This window comes from Corvus brachyrhynchos, unplaced genomic scaffold (genome assembly GCF_000691975.1).
Source record: "Corvus brachyrhynchos isolate BGI_N302 unplaced genomic scaffold, ASM69197v1 scaffold61, whole genome shotgun sequence".
In the NCBI taxonomy this organism is placed as follows: domain Eukaryota; kingdom Metazoa; phylum Chordata; class Aves; order Passeriformes; family Corvidae; genus Corvus; species Corvus brachyrhynchos.
In genome coordinates, this window is record NW_008236478.1 from 7,738,835 (window position 1) to 7,753,076 (window position 14,242).

At 41.1% G+C, this 14,242-nt stretch overlaps 1 protein-coding gene across 5 annotated transcripts in view; it reads right to left on the reverse strand.

The window, feature by feature from the left end:
• BTRC (beta-transducin repeat containing E3 ubiquitin protein ligase) overlaps window positions 1-14,242 on the reverse strand; it is a 112,046-nt gene that overhangs the window by 12,925 nt on the left and 84,879 nt on the right. For all 5 annotated transcript variants that reach the window (XM_017726142.1, XM_017726139.1, XM_017726141.1 and 2 more), the window contains 6 exons: window positions 11,287-11,473; window positions 7,309-7,405; window positions 6,293-6,430; window positions 5,696-5,814; window positions 3,152-3,401; window positions 2,365-2,483 (listed from right to left, as the gene is read on the reverse strand). In XM_017726142.1, the coding sequence (XP_017581631.1) occupies window positions 2,365-2,483; window positions 3,152-3,401; window positions 5,696-5,814; window positions 6,293-6,430; window positions 7,309-7,405; window positions 11,287-11,473 (910 nt within the window). The remainder of the gene's footprint in view (window positions 1-2,364; window positions 2,484-3,151; window positions 3,402-5,695; window positions 5,815-6,292; window positions 6,431-7,308; window positions 7,406-11,286; window positions 11,474-14,242) is intronic.

Consider the following 14,242-nt stretch of genomic DNA (forward strand, 5'->3'; position numbering starts at 1 on the left):
GGGATTACAAGAGGTGATCATGTCCCTTGTCACGTGGCAAATGGGCCTTCATGTACAAAGGGATAACTGCTATTAAGAGTAGGGTCTTCTAGCAGAATTGGTGCCAAGGGTACTTCCCAGATTTCATAAGTTTCTCTAACTTCTAGTTCTTTAAATATTCAAAGGAACAAACAGTAAAAGAGCTAAATTTAAGGCTTGAGAACTAACTAAAAAAAAAAAATCACTACAAAGTGTACGCAGTCAAAACCACCACCACTCTTCCTTCCTATAACTTTGGGAGAACTTCTGGAAGTAGAGGGAGGTCTGCAATTATCTCAGCCTTTAATTCACCTGAAAGCAGAGCTGGGAGATGTACAGAAGGCAGGTGAGTTGGAAACCCCATCTCTTAGCATGCTGTTGTCTAAACAGATCAGTATCAGATCCTTATGTGTGCACATACTAGAAACAGAATATATACTTGAAGACTAACCTAACTCATTAAAAACTTAACCCAAGATGATATAGTCTTATTTTATTTTCTTGCACTAAATTCTCTGATTCCCTTTTTTCTACACCATGTTTGTCTGTAGCAATTGAGAACTTTGGCCTTAGAAGCTAAGATACTGAAGTGATTGGATTAAACTTGATGGACAAGTTCCTTCTAGATGGAAATTAGCACAATGATAGTGATGTCTATGTAGTTGTGTCCTCTTACACTGGTGAAATTTCTGGCCTAAATCAAAACCTAAATAATTTTTCAATGTGAAGTCTCCCTGCAGAAGTCTCAGCTACTTCACATGTCCTTAATGTTTGCAGTTGCAAAACTAGAAATCACAAAGTCATCTTCTGGAAAAAAGTTTCCCTGCACCTGAGGTATAATGAACTTTTAAGTTCTGTATCAGCCTCTACTGAAGTCCAGCACACAACATCTGGTAGTGGATTAAAATCAAAACTACAAAGCACCAAGCCATCCACAAAGATGACTTAGGAACCTTTTTCTTAATCATTCTTCCACTGACTTGTGCCCTCTGCTAATGGCTGGGAGAAAACTGTCTTTTAGCATCAGGTAAGTGTTTTGCTTTGATCACACTGCTGCTAAACTTGACTTCCATTAAGATTCACTGCCAACATTCCTGAAATTCTAGCACAATTTATCTGTCAAGCAGGGATTTTGTCCAATACAAGCATAAAAGTAACTGTATTCCTGTTTAGCATTATCACTATCTTGACATTTATTTTTATTATCATTGCATATTTTAGATCCTTCCCTAACTGCTGTAGTATTTAACTATTTCTTATTCTACTTCTGAGACCAAGTTTCACAGTACAACTGCAGAGGCTTATTTTTTTCTCTTTGAAGAGCAGAAGTTCTCACCAAGTGGTGCTGCTCTTACACAGTCCCTGTAACACTTCTTCCCTTGATTAAGAGATGAAAGTTTCAGCTCTCCTGGTCATGCTCTCAGACAGCCCTGTACTAAAACCTGGCACAGTGTCCTGGTGATGTCAACCCAAGGACCGCTGTTTTCCTACAGAATGCAGAGCAGGGAGAGGCAGCATGTTGCAAACCAAGTCCACAGGCAAACAACAGCATGGATCATTCTCACTGAGGAAAAATTATTACTGACATGTGAAGTGAAGGGTTCCTGCTTACACTGTCCAGCTTTCAAGTTTTATCAGAAGGCAGACTATTACTGTAAAGAAATGACAAAGGGAAAAGGGAGGTTGCTGTTACTCCCATTTCCATGACAGAGCCATTTTCCTGCATCACATAAACTAATATTCAAGCTTGTTCTGTACATCCTGAAATTAGTGGGACATCCCTCTCCTAGCAGCTGCAGGATGTAGGGAGAAATTCTGGCTCATGATACCAGAAAGAGTTAAATCTCAGATTGCAACCAGGGCAGCTGGAGAAGTGCAAAAGGCAGCAAACTGAACTTCATGCTCTAAACCAGCTGTTCCAAACTTAACCAGGTGCCAAGTACCACAAGAAGAGTTTGGCGAGAGCCCAGGAGGATTTCTGCAGAGGATTAAATGCCTCTTACTGCAAATCTGACCCCTTTAACTAGACACATAGTCCAATTAAAATATCACAAGAGGACATCACAGAAAGTGGTACTTGCCAGCTCTTTCATACACCAGAACTGTCAGAGCAATGCAACTTGTTGATTAGTATGGGACTCTTGAGATGTAGAGGATGAAAGACAACACAGTAAAACAGGCTTCTAATATCTCTTTCCAGTAGTTCCCAATGTTCTATACCAAAGAAAGCATATTTCAAAGTTGACAAGGGTACAGAGCACTTCAGTTGCCTAACCTCTGCACGTGCCAGGGCACCAGAGACAATGTGCTTGCACAGAACTCTTCGATGAGGAGTTTGTCTCTCACCTGATGGTATTATCTGAAGAGCCGCTCACTACTAGCCTGTCTCTGTACTGCAGACATGCAATGCCTCGTTTGTGGCCATTTAAGGTGCGCACAAATTCGCAGGTACTAGTGTTCCATACCTGTGACAGGAAGGGGGGAGGGAACCACACAGAGACAAAATTATTACAAAGAGACTAACAAAAGATGGTGTCTGTATGATATATAGATGCATCCAGAATACTCTTAATGAAGATGCTATCATTAAGACTGGGAAAATTACCCCTCTGATGACCTGCGGTTATAGTCTGCAACTGATAGCAGGTTGGGTCATTGTACACAGAAGATTTTTGCCACACAGTATCAAATTAGCTTCCAGGTTTAGTATTCTTGGGCTATTATTTACACATGATATAGATTCTCTTGAATCTATAGATTCTTTAATGCTGCAGACTGGGATCGTAGCAGATACACTTAAGTGTCTCCTATCCACTCACCTTCACTTTTGTCCCCATGCTGCCCTCTAACAACTGTTTAAATGACTGAACAGACTATGGAAGTGGTCATGTAGAAAAACAACACAGGAAAAATTGTTCTTTTTCAACTGCAGCTGTACCTGGATCTGATTTACCATAAGCTCTCTAAACGAGTTGTGCAAGCTCAAATGAGGAGGAATGAGTGCAAATGAGCAGGAGGAAAAACACTGCTTCTAAAGGAAGATCCGGCCAAGGGCCATCTTCCCTGTGTGGTCACTGTTCTTCATTAATAAATACCCCAGTGCTACAAACAGAAAGCCTCTGAAACACCTCACCTTTATAGTTCTGTCACCTGATGCTGATACAATATACTTGTCATCAAAGTCCACTACGTTGACGGCAGCTCGGTGCCCCACGAGCACCCTCCTCAGGGTGATGTCTGTCGGGGAAGCCATGTCCCACACGGCGATGGAGCGGTCTTTGGAACACGTCACCATCATGCCGTTGTTGAAGCGGAGGTGCAGCACAGCTTCGCAGTGGTGGATCAGTGTATTCAGCATCTCGCCTGCGTTCACGTCCCACACTCTGCAGGTTCAGATTTCAAACCAGAGAGAAGAGAGTTAAAAACCTGCACAGTGCATTTTCTGCAGAGCGAGAGAGGGAGAGGTAATTGACTCTCTAGTGGTATTAGAGAAGCAAACACCACAAGTTATATCTACATCTATTAAATAGTTCATTAAAAAATGTATTAGATAAATCTGTTGATTATGTGTACATTGAGACAGTCCAGCAGCCAAAAACTCTGCAATGCAGTTAACACCATAAAAATAACGCACCCAGGAAAAAAGCATTCTTTAATTAAGGGAATTCAGTGCTGAGGAAAGTTAGAAGACTGATGGCCTTAAAAACTGGTGTTTCCTGGTTGTGCCAGCCTATTATACACTTAATTTCCAGTCAATGTGGAGAAGTAAGTTCCCTGACAGGCTTAATTTTTGACCTATCTCACAGGACTATCAGCTCAAGTGCCAGTTTATACAGAAGCAGAAGACAAGACAATTCTTTTCAAACAAATACAAGTAATTGCCACAAGTTGCACCATGATTTGCATTTACCCTGCGGTGCATCTGGTACACAGCTACATTCCAGGAATGTGCTGAATACCCAAATTAAGACATAGCATTTATGTCAATTTAATGTTATTGGAACCAACTGTTTCAACTGAAAGATAATTTAAGATGCATGTTAGACAGAAGCTTCATACAGAACTTCTAGCACTTGAAATGAAGATTTTAAGCCTTAAAAATATTTCTTTTGGGCTATTCTGTTGGCAAATTTCTTTTGCCCTCCATAAAGAGGAGGCACTATGACACCTGTATCCCAGATACACTATATGAAAGCAGAAAATGGCTGTATCATCAGACATATCAGACACTGCAGAAGTTAAAACTGCCAATAAGGCAAGCAGTAAGAAAAGGCAAGATGTGAGAAAGACTTCTAATGTCTTATTTTCTAACTTATGGAAACTGAAGTGCATCAACTTATGGACTCTAAATGAGAAAGAAAACTGCGTTCCAATTAGAAAATGCAAAGGAGAAAGAACTGAAGACCTGAGCCATTAACATACAAACAGTTTGCAGACAGGGTTGCCAAACTGAACAGGAGCTGGAGACCCACTGACTTCTTTGGACAAGTGCATCCCTGAGATCTCAGAAGCATTAAGAGCCCATCTGTACTGTCTATTGGATGAAGCCTCTCTTCCTGAGGAGACCCAAGGATAAAAGTGATGCATCCTATGTGCCTCTGGGGTCTGCACAAACATTTATAGGTACAGTGGGAGACAAAGTATTCCTGGGCAAGTAGCCAGTCTGCAATTTGGCCTGCCTGGCCTGATACAGAAAATGACAGTGCTTGTTACAGACATCAGCTTCTCCTTTTGCGATCTGTTTAGCCCAGTGCAGTTCCCACACCACCTCCAGGCAGGAGGTGTTGCCAAAATTCTGGATTCCTACTAATGACAGAACCCCAAAACCTAGCAGAACTGCAAGACTGCATGCATCACATGTCAGGAATTCAATTTAATAGTGATTAGCTACAGTAGTAGTTTACACATAAGCACAGAGGAGCTTGCAGCCACAGGAATGCATGCTAATAGTTCCAGAAAAGGCCACCAATGCAGCTTTTTGGTGTCTAACCTCACTGCATGAGCATTGCTTGTACTCTGCCAAGGAGGGAGTATACAACAACATGGAGAAGTCAGACCTGCCCCTTCACATCCAAGTTCATATTGCAATTCATTAACCCATATGTGCCTGTATTTATAGTATGGGTCTTACACTCTCTGGTATCCTCTAGTATGACAAGTGGACTTCACAACTGCACAGCATGTACCACAAGTGCTACCTTGAGGTGTCCAGCCTTTTGCTGGAGACTTGAAGGAAAGAAAGGTTAGAAAGACTGAATGAAAAGAAACATCATGCTGAAATTTAATTTAAAGTCATGGGAGAGCTAGTCATACATATTTTGTTAAAATTAAGTGACAATGAATGACTAAACCTTCAAACTTGCTTTGAAAATTTCAACTCTTAAAAAGTTATTCTCAAGGAGAATTTATAACGTTCTCAGGGAGTGCCAAAACATGCAAAACCTTGGTGAAATGCCAGATGGCCTTCCTAAGTCATCTTGACCTTGACTGGCCTTGGCTTAGATTCTCATTTCTCCTTGACAGCGATTTGCATGGACATCTGATAAACAAGGACAAATATGCTGAACTACTTCACAGAACTGCTTAAACAGCACACATTTAAGAAGAGATCATTTCAGCAGCTTGCAAAGCTAAAATCTTAGAGGCAAACAGAAAGGTCCAAATCATAAGCACACACCTGACTGTTGAGTCTGAAGATCCAGTAATGATCACCCGTTCATCATACTGGAGGCACAGGACAGAACCTGTGTGTCCGGTGAGAATTCGCTTGCACTCCAATGTATTCTTATCCCAGATCTAAGAGAGCAAATATTCAAAACCAGACAGTTAGTAAAGTTTTAATCTTTCAGCACTTACTAGTTTGACTAGACTGTTTTTCACTACAACACATCATCTGCAGGGCACTTAGAACACCTTTAGTGGCATCTGATCTTCTACAGGCTCTTTGGTGCAATACATTGACATCTTTGCTATTACTGGCTTTACTATGAATATTGGTTTTACCCATCTCATTAGGGTATAGGGCCCAGTAATTACACAGCCTGTAATTACTGCCGGACAGAAACTCTGGTAGCAAAGCTTGTCTGTCTGAAAACAGGGTCTCTCTAGCCGGATAAAAGAGGCGTAGCTGCCGTGCTGGTGGGAGATGGGGGAAGGAGAAGGAGAAGGCTAGGTTACCAACAAGAGACTGGGTAGGTGTCACTGAAATTAGGACAGTATTATTTATGGCATAGGCACTCCAAACCATTAGTATGCCATGATGGAGCATTCTCACCTTAATAGTATTGTCTCGTAGACCGCTTACTATCTTCTGATCATCATACTGTAAACAATAAACCCCTTTGCTTGTCTCGCTTCGGCAGTGGATCCTCTGTAAACTGTGCCTTCCACACCGCCAATTCGACTCTATTGTCTTGAGGAGAGACAGGAGACAAATGAGACATAGGGGAAAAAAAAAGCATGGAACTATCTTCCTTTTTTTTTGTTTGGTTGAGAAGGCAGCACACACTTTTCTTCATGCTTTTTCCTGCAATCAGGCCCATACAGTGACATACCTGCTTTCTAGAATACATGTAATAAATCCAATTAAACAGAAAAATGCTTGGAAAACATATTTTGGCTAAACTAGACTGTGCTGTTGAGAATGGTGAGGAAGAAGTAACCTAAAAGCTCTTTTCTATCTCCAACCTTTAACCCCCTGTGACTCGACAGCTAAACAACTGAAGAGAAAGTCTCAGTTGAGCTCTAAGTGCTTGCACAAACTTGTCACAACAGTGCCTGAGCACTGCTTCTGCCTTTAGGAAACAACCAGAACATGCCATTTTGCTCACACTAAATGCAAAGAAAACGCGCTCAGCTGCTTCCTGTTTTCCTGAGTCTTAGGATTGCAGACTTTAGGAATGCACTTTCTTCCTGCCTCAGTTCTTGATATCTTCCCTTAACATTTAGGTCTCATTGCACTGGGAGGAGCAAAGTACTGCGGAACAGAGAAAACCAAGATGTTGCAGTGACGCTGTGATATCGGATGTGCAAAGTGTGGAGACTCCACCTGCAAACAGCTCACTGAACAATCCAACTCATCCTCTGTCTAAAGGAGCAGCAGGATCTTATGTAACTATCCCAGATCAACAAACTCCAGACAAACACAGACATGTCAGATTTAATGAAATACTACACTGCAATCTAATATCCCCAGAACTTCAGCATCATGAATAAATCAGGAACATTTGAAGAAAACAAAACTAAAAAACCAACAGTGAAACACCACCACATCTGGCAGCTGTTTCTTACCTCTATGTCCTGTATAATTTTGGGGTAAAGTGCTCTGTAGAAGGAGTTGGGTGGCGCAGTTCCATCAGGAGGTTTATTTTTAAACAGATATTGCCCCCTGGAAGACAAAGAACATTTCCATTGAACACAAATCATGTTTCAGCATTTTGGAGAAAGGTCCTCCTGGCATTTTACGAATGGGTAACCACTGCTGACAGATTCACAGTCAAACTTAATTTATTAGGATGGGATGGTTCCTTGTTTGTTCGCCCTGCCACACTTCAGTGTTGCATTTTAACACTGAAATACCCAAGAAAAATCTGTGTCCAATAACTCGGGGAAGGGAAATAAATTCTCTGTTATGGACATGAGCCCATTCAGCTCAGTAAGGGTTGACAGTGGTTCATGCCTGCAATATTCACACACATTATCAGAGGTCACCTTTAAAAGAAAGCATGCAAAGTAAATGAAAGAAGCCAAGAAACCCTCAAATTCACTAGGCATTCAAGGCTAGCTTTTATCTGCATTAGCAGGAACAGTATCAGTTTGGGTACATGGACATTTTACTGCTACTACTCTGTTTTGGTAAGCAACACCTCATCTGTGGTGCCTCCCTCATTTCAACACTGATTTGGAATACTCATATCCCAAGCTAGAGTTTTGTTACCAAAAAAATCTGTAAACGGCAATCACTGCCTGCTGTGTAAAAAACTTTAATTCCTCATCCTGAAGTTAAGAAGCCACCAAACACGGTGTGGAAGCTAGTAAACCCCACCATGGGCGTACTAACTGCTGCTCTGCCTGGCAACATGCCTCACAAAATGGAGAGAGGCACAAATGCCTCCGAGTGTAATCCTGGCATCAGAGGCACAGAGTTTACACTGGGCCAGCTCTCCACTTCTCCCTCTCTTGCTCCATTACAGCATAATTAATTGTTCAATACTTCCTTGTGCACTTCGTTCTTGTCCTTTCCATACAGTATACCTCGAAACTCATTTCAGAGACTGTACATTAGCTGCCCTGATGCACTTGAACTAGGGAGATCACAACAGTGAACCAAAATCTTTAGGCTGTAAGGCAGTACCAAACTACAGGACTGGACAAACAAAATGACAAATACTCAGGAAAAGAACTTTTGATACTTTTTAAAATCAAGTATTCTAAGTACAACTCGAGAGAAAGGTGCTTTTGTCTTTGGACAGAGCAGTCACCTGATTCTTCAAATACAATGACCAGCAGACACACATATGGGAACAAACACATGTGAAGATAGCACACATGGATGCAGACAAACCACTAACTAGACAGATGCCTATTTACTGTGATCCAGCCTGGAAGTGCATTAATGAAAATTAATATTATTGGCCAAGGAAGATGAAAACCTCTTTGGAGATAACAGAATACCTCAGAGACATCCTGGAAAACTTGGGGCAGGTCTACAAAAACCTGTGTACAAGGCTATGTGACTAAAAACCTATTTATTCTTTCTAACTTTACTAGCTAATCTAACACAAAGCCTGGTTGCTACCTATAAGTCCTGCCCTGCTGCATGTAGATTTACTTGTTTACTGTTCAGCTGAAGGATTGCTTGGAATTTCCATGGCATCCCAGTAGTCGTTGTGCTGTGGCTCTGGGATAAAAGGAACTATTGTTTGCAGGTTTTGATGGCCAGCCAATTCAATCAGATGGACACAAGCATGCCCAGATTTTGGGCTTCTGCTTTATATTTCTCTAAATCTGTGTAACCCTTACTGTTCCCTGACAATCTGCCAGTGAAGGCTGCCAAGCTGCAGAACGGGGGGAGTTCTGTTGTAAAGTACGAGCTGCAAATGCTGAAATCAGACAGCTCATGTGCAAATTGAGGAGCTGTAACCAAATAACACCAGTCACCCATCATTCTGAACTGTCCAGTTAGTCATCTCCTTGTGCCATGTGCAGAGCTAGCACTGATTACAAGCTATAATGCTCTATATTGCAGAGATGCAATTGCATTGGGTATTTCCTGTCTGCATCTCTTAACCACACAGATCTGCCTGTTCATCACAGAGTTAACCAGAGGGCAATCTGAAAGACTTGGGCACAACATGCTCTTGTTGTGTCAAAGCAAATTCCAGCACACTTCCATAAGAAACACATTTCTGTAAGAAAAAAATTATAGAGAAACTAGAACTAGAAGAAGAAGCTGTTTTCTGCCTGCTGTTTGCTGTTGCTGCTTGGCTTTATCATGTAACCCTCCTGAACTCTGCCTTCAAGAAAGCTATGAGACTATGAAATAAAGAACTTAGCAGAACAGCAGCCTCCTCTGCTCATTTACCCTGGTCCAAGAAGGAAGGGTATCCTATCAAAAGCTCAACAAATGGTGCCCCATGTGAGGACAAACCTGAAGAAGAGGTGCAGTAACAGGGTGACTGTCCTTGACATGAGAAGCAAAATTTTGCATCTGTCTTTTAGAAAAGTCATATGTCTGTATGACTAGTTTTTTGGTGCTAATGTTATTTCTAAAGTGTGGAGGGAGAAAACACCAGTGATGCCTTGGCAGAAGACACTCAGCTGATTACACCATACTCCAAGAATGAGTAGAGTAATTGGGAAGGGTCTAAACAGAGAAAACCAAAAATAGTAAGAAGACAAGACAGTACACCATTATGGTTGGCTAGTGCAGCCAAAACATAGGAAACATGGTCATCTTCCAACACAGAAAAGATTACTGCAAAAAGGAGAATGAGAAACTGTCCTGCTTACCTATGCAGGTTAAATGTAATAAATCAAAGTGTAGCTAGGAAGACAGCCTAGATATCAAGAAAACCTTTCAAACACTGAAGTTAGAAAGAGTAAAAAAGTGAAACTGTGGAATTCCTTTTCCAGGCATCTCCATCAGTAGAGGATTTTAAGAACAAGCTAACACAAACATTCGGGATGAGTTAAGAAAAACCTGTCTCTGCCTATGGGAAACAAAAGGGACTAAATGACCTCTCAAGCTCCTCTTAGGACTTACTGTGACCTCAAAAATAGGGAGAAAAAATGGAAGTCCTAGAGAGAATAAGGCACTAAAAGAAAGGTAGAAGTTACCACTGCCATGCTTGTGTTTATTTTACACTCTTCAGAAACATTGCACTATTGGAAGCAGATCAAAACAGTATTTATTTTTAAAGAATGTCTCATAATCCTGATTTACTTGCCTTTACTTACTAAGACAAACAGTATAACAAAATTAACCATAAACCAGGAGTCTTTGTTTGCAACTCTGTATCTTCTTCTTTTTAATAGCAACCAAAATGCCTAAGCTGTCACTTTTATCTTGTTTATGAAATATTCATACCCAGTTTCCCTTCTGCCAACATCCTAGGGACACCCTTGGAAAAAAAAATTATGTATTAAAGGGTGTACCCCTGAGAGGGAAAGTTCTAATGAAATGTTAGCAGAGCAGATTCAAACTTGAGTGAGACCTACATTTGTAGTAAGGCTATTCCAGATGATTATTAACTAATCTATCTGCATTTCTAAAGTCCCCTATTCTCCGTGGTACCTACCCTCAGCTTCCAGTTTGAAAATTAAACAGATATCTAACAGTGAAAATCTGCTGAGGAAAACAAACAGACCTATCAGGAAAGAACTAATTCATAGCACATGCTGCCCCACTGCCACTCCTGAAAAAGCTCTTCTGCTCTGAACTGCTGACCGGTTTAGGGTTCCCCTGAGGCACACACAGCTTCTTAATTTGAACTGAATGACAGCTGGGTGTAAAAATCTCAGTTTGTGTATCTCACTTCTCACAGTGGGGTAAGAGCATGATCAGATGAGGAAGGTGAGGAAAAAATCCCCCACATTGCCAAATGATACCCTAACTGCCCAAACCCTGATTTTTGATGTAAGTAACTGTCATTTGGAACAAACATAATGTTTCAATGTAGTGAATAACCCTCTTCAAATATGGTTTGAAACACACAACCCCTACTGTCCTGAATGGGGGCGAAACAGGTAAAGATTCAGTTTCCTTACCATCCTCTCCTCTCTGACAAACCCCTCCACAGGGAGTCTGTCCTGACCATTCTCTCAATGAGCTTCTTCCACAGCATCCCATCTGACGTCACTCGGTACCACTCCTTGCACACCAGCTCAGCAGCACACAAAGATTTGGCATCCAGGTATGACAGAATGTTCTCAGCAATGTGATCCAATCCCCGAGCTGGGGGAGAACAATAACAACAACAACAACAGAAGAAGATTATTTGCTGGACAGACAAAGAGTTTCAAACAACTCCCCCTACTAGTACAAAGATACACTCTCCCAACTCCTCTTCTGCATGCGCAGCTGGACCAAATGCACAGAAGAGCATTTGAGGCTAAGTTCAGGAGAGAGCAGTGTTCTCCAACTTCCTCTGGATATAGCACAACAAGTCATTAAAAATAATAAAGAATCCAAGAAGTCATTCCAATCTATTTCAATGGGTTTTAGCACTAGGGGGATATTCTATGGATGGCGTTTCCAACTCAGCAACGCGGCCCCCAAAATCTCTCTATATTAGTACCATTTCTCATTTCACTGCTACAGCTGTTCTCATGTTGCAACAGCTCAAAAGCTGTTTTTGCTAAAGCAGTAGCTTTTAAATGTAATGAAGAAAAAAAATATATATTCCCAATGTGTGCCCTGAAGGGTAGTGGTACCTTTAGACAGGGGGAGGGAAGGATATGCAGATGCACAGGGATGTCAAGAGGAAAGGAGAAGCTATGTAAAGAGAAAGTGAAGCAGGTTTGCTAGTTTCATTTATTTTAGTGGGTAAAGGAAAAATATGAACCAAAATAATATCATTTCCTGGTATGAATACCAGGACTGGCTTTACTTCAACATGGCTGGAGTGAAATGTAAAGCAATTGCCTGGTTAGCACCAAACAGCTCAATGTAATGTCTACGTAGCTGGGGGCAGGGAAGGTTATGCTATGCTCCTTAACTGGATGGATGTAGTCAGTAAAAATGTGCCCTTACCAACTCAAATTTAATCACCAGCAAGGCTTCAGGAAAACAAGATGCCTTTAAAATGAGAAGTTGTGCAAATACAGGCTCTCTTGAAGGCTGTTTAATTCACGAGTGAGACACACCACCAAGAGATTATCTCACTTCACAGGTTAAATTTCAGATGCTTTGTGAAAGTTTAGACCACATCATCCCTCAGGCATAACGTTCAGTCCAACCAAAAAGGAAGCATGGCAGATTGGTATTACATGCATCTGCCCTCTGGTTCACAACTGGGACAAAGTTAAATACATGTTTTCTTGCTTTTAAAACAGCAGCCTCAAATACCAGGCCCAGCTTGTGAGAGGGAAAGAAAAGGCAGTAAGTGCATTTTTACAGTCACACATCTGTACTTCTGCAAACTCAAACTGGATGCAACCAGCTGACTTGGATTGGAGTTCATGACACACAAATGGCCCAGCCTTTTTCTTCCTTAATGAAAAGATTTCAAAATTATCTCCCACTGGATGAAAATGAGACAATTCAGCATGCCTCCTCCTGCTGCTTTCAAATTTGCTCAACTTAGAATACACTTTGGGTAAGACATTCTGCTCAGCATTTTATGCTTCAATCTTTATGTTGAAAAAGCATGTGAATGATACCGGGCACAACCAGAGAGTGGAGAAAGAGGTCTGACATTTCTTATCTTTATAGATGTAAAATTAGATGTCAGCCTGCAAAGTAAAAGCGTCATCAACCTTTATTATGTATTTAATCTGAAAAGACATGTACAACCACTATTTAAAAAAAAAGAAAGTGTTTGTAAATTTAGATTGACTCCACAGCAAACTGCAGAAAGAGGGAGACAGTGTTTTAGTGAATGTGAACTGGAATTTGCAGGAACTCCACAACTGGCAGGGTAGTGAGGGACATCCTGTTGCCCTGTTCCTGCAGCTTTGGGTGGAAATGGCGGATTTCCCAGTCTGTGTTGCTTCCAGTGGGCTCACAGACTTCTGCAGAGCCACCAGACACTTACAAATGCCTGCCTGCATAGCATCCTTACAGGTGCTTTAAGTCAGCAGCGTCACAGGAGGAATTCATTTTTTATATGGGGAACAACTGGTGGCTTTAGGAAGCAGGGCTACACTGCACCACCTGGGCACAGTACTCTTCACCCATGTGCCCTTCCTGTTTCATCAGGAGTTGCACTTCAGATCTTAGCTGCAGGGTGCTGTAACTACTGTCATGTCCTTAAATCATCTTTCTTCATTGATAGTAGACCCTTTGCAGAGAAGGAATACTAATGTTCTGGCCTCTCCTCCTCACATTTATGATAAGTGGATGGGCAGAGCTATTTTGGCCTGGTTGCAAACTCAATTTTATTATTTTGTTTCTTAGGAACAGCACAACTCACTGAGGCATGTATCTAACAAAGCACTGCTTCCTTCAAAAGGGAAAACTCTGCTTACAGAAGTTTTTGCCACATGGATGTGAAACACAATTAGCTCTTCAGCCCTACAAACCAACAAGAATGTTTCAGTTATTTCACACACGAAATCCTTATCAAAATTACTTTCCTCATAAAAAATGTTAAACAGCTTGAAAATGCTAAGCAGAAGCCGTATTTTTCAGAAACTGAACAAACTTTGTTAAGTACACAGTTAAGCTGTATTTTTCAAACAACCTTAATTCTGTTCAAAGCACTGGGAAAATAATCTGAGCCAACTTTACTCTATGTTAGTAAAACATGCCCATGATCTAAAACTACCTTTAATTCTGGTCTTCTTTGGGACCATGCTAGGAGGACAGAGATAAGATACCTCATGATTTTGAAGTAGCTTTATTGTTTTATTCACTCAAGGGGGAGAGCAGGAGAGAATGAAGTAGTAAAAATGAAACCAGGGTACTGAACACTTGAGAATTTCAGAAAGCTAAAAAATATTTACAGAGTTTATGGATTTTTTTTCATTATATGACTTTATTTAGAATTTTAGGTTCCTCACT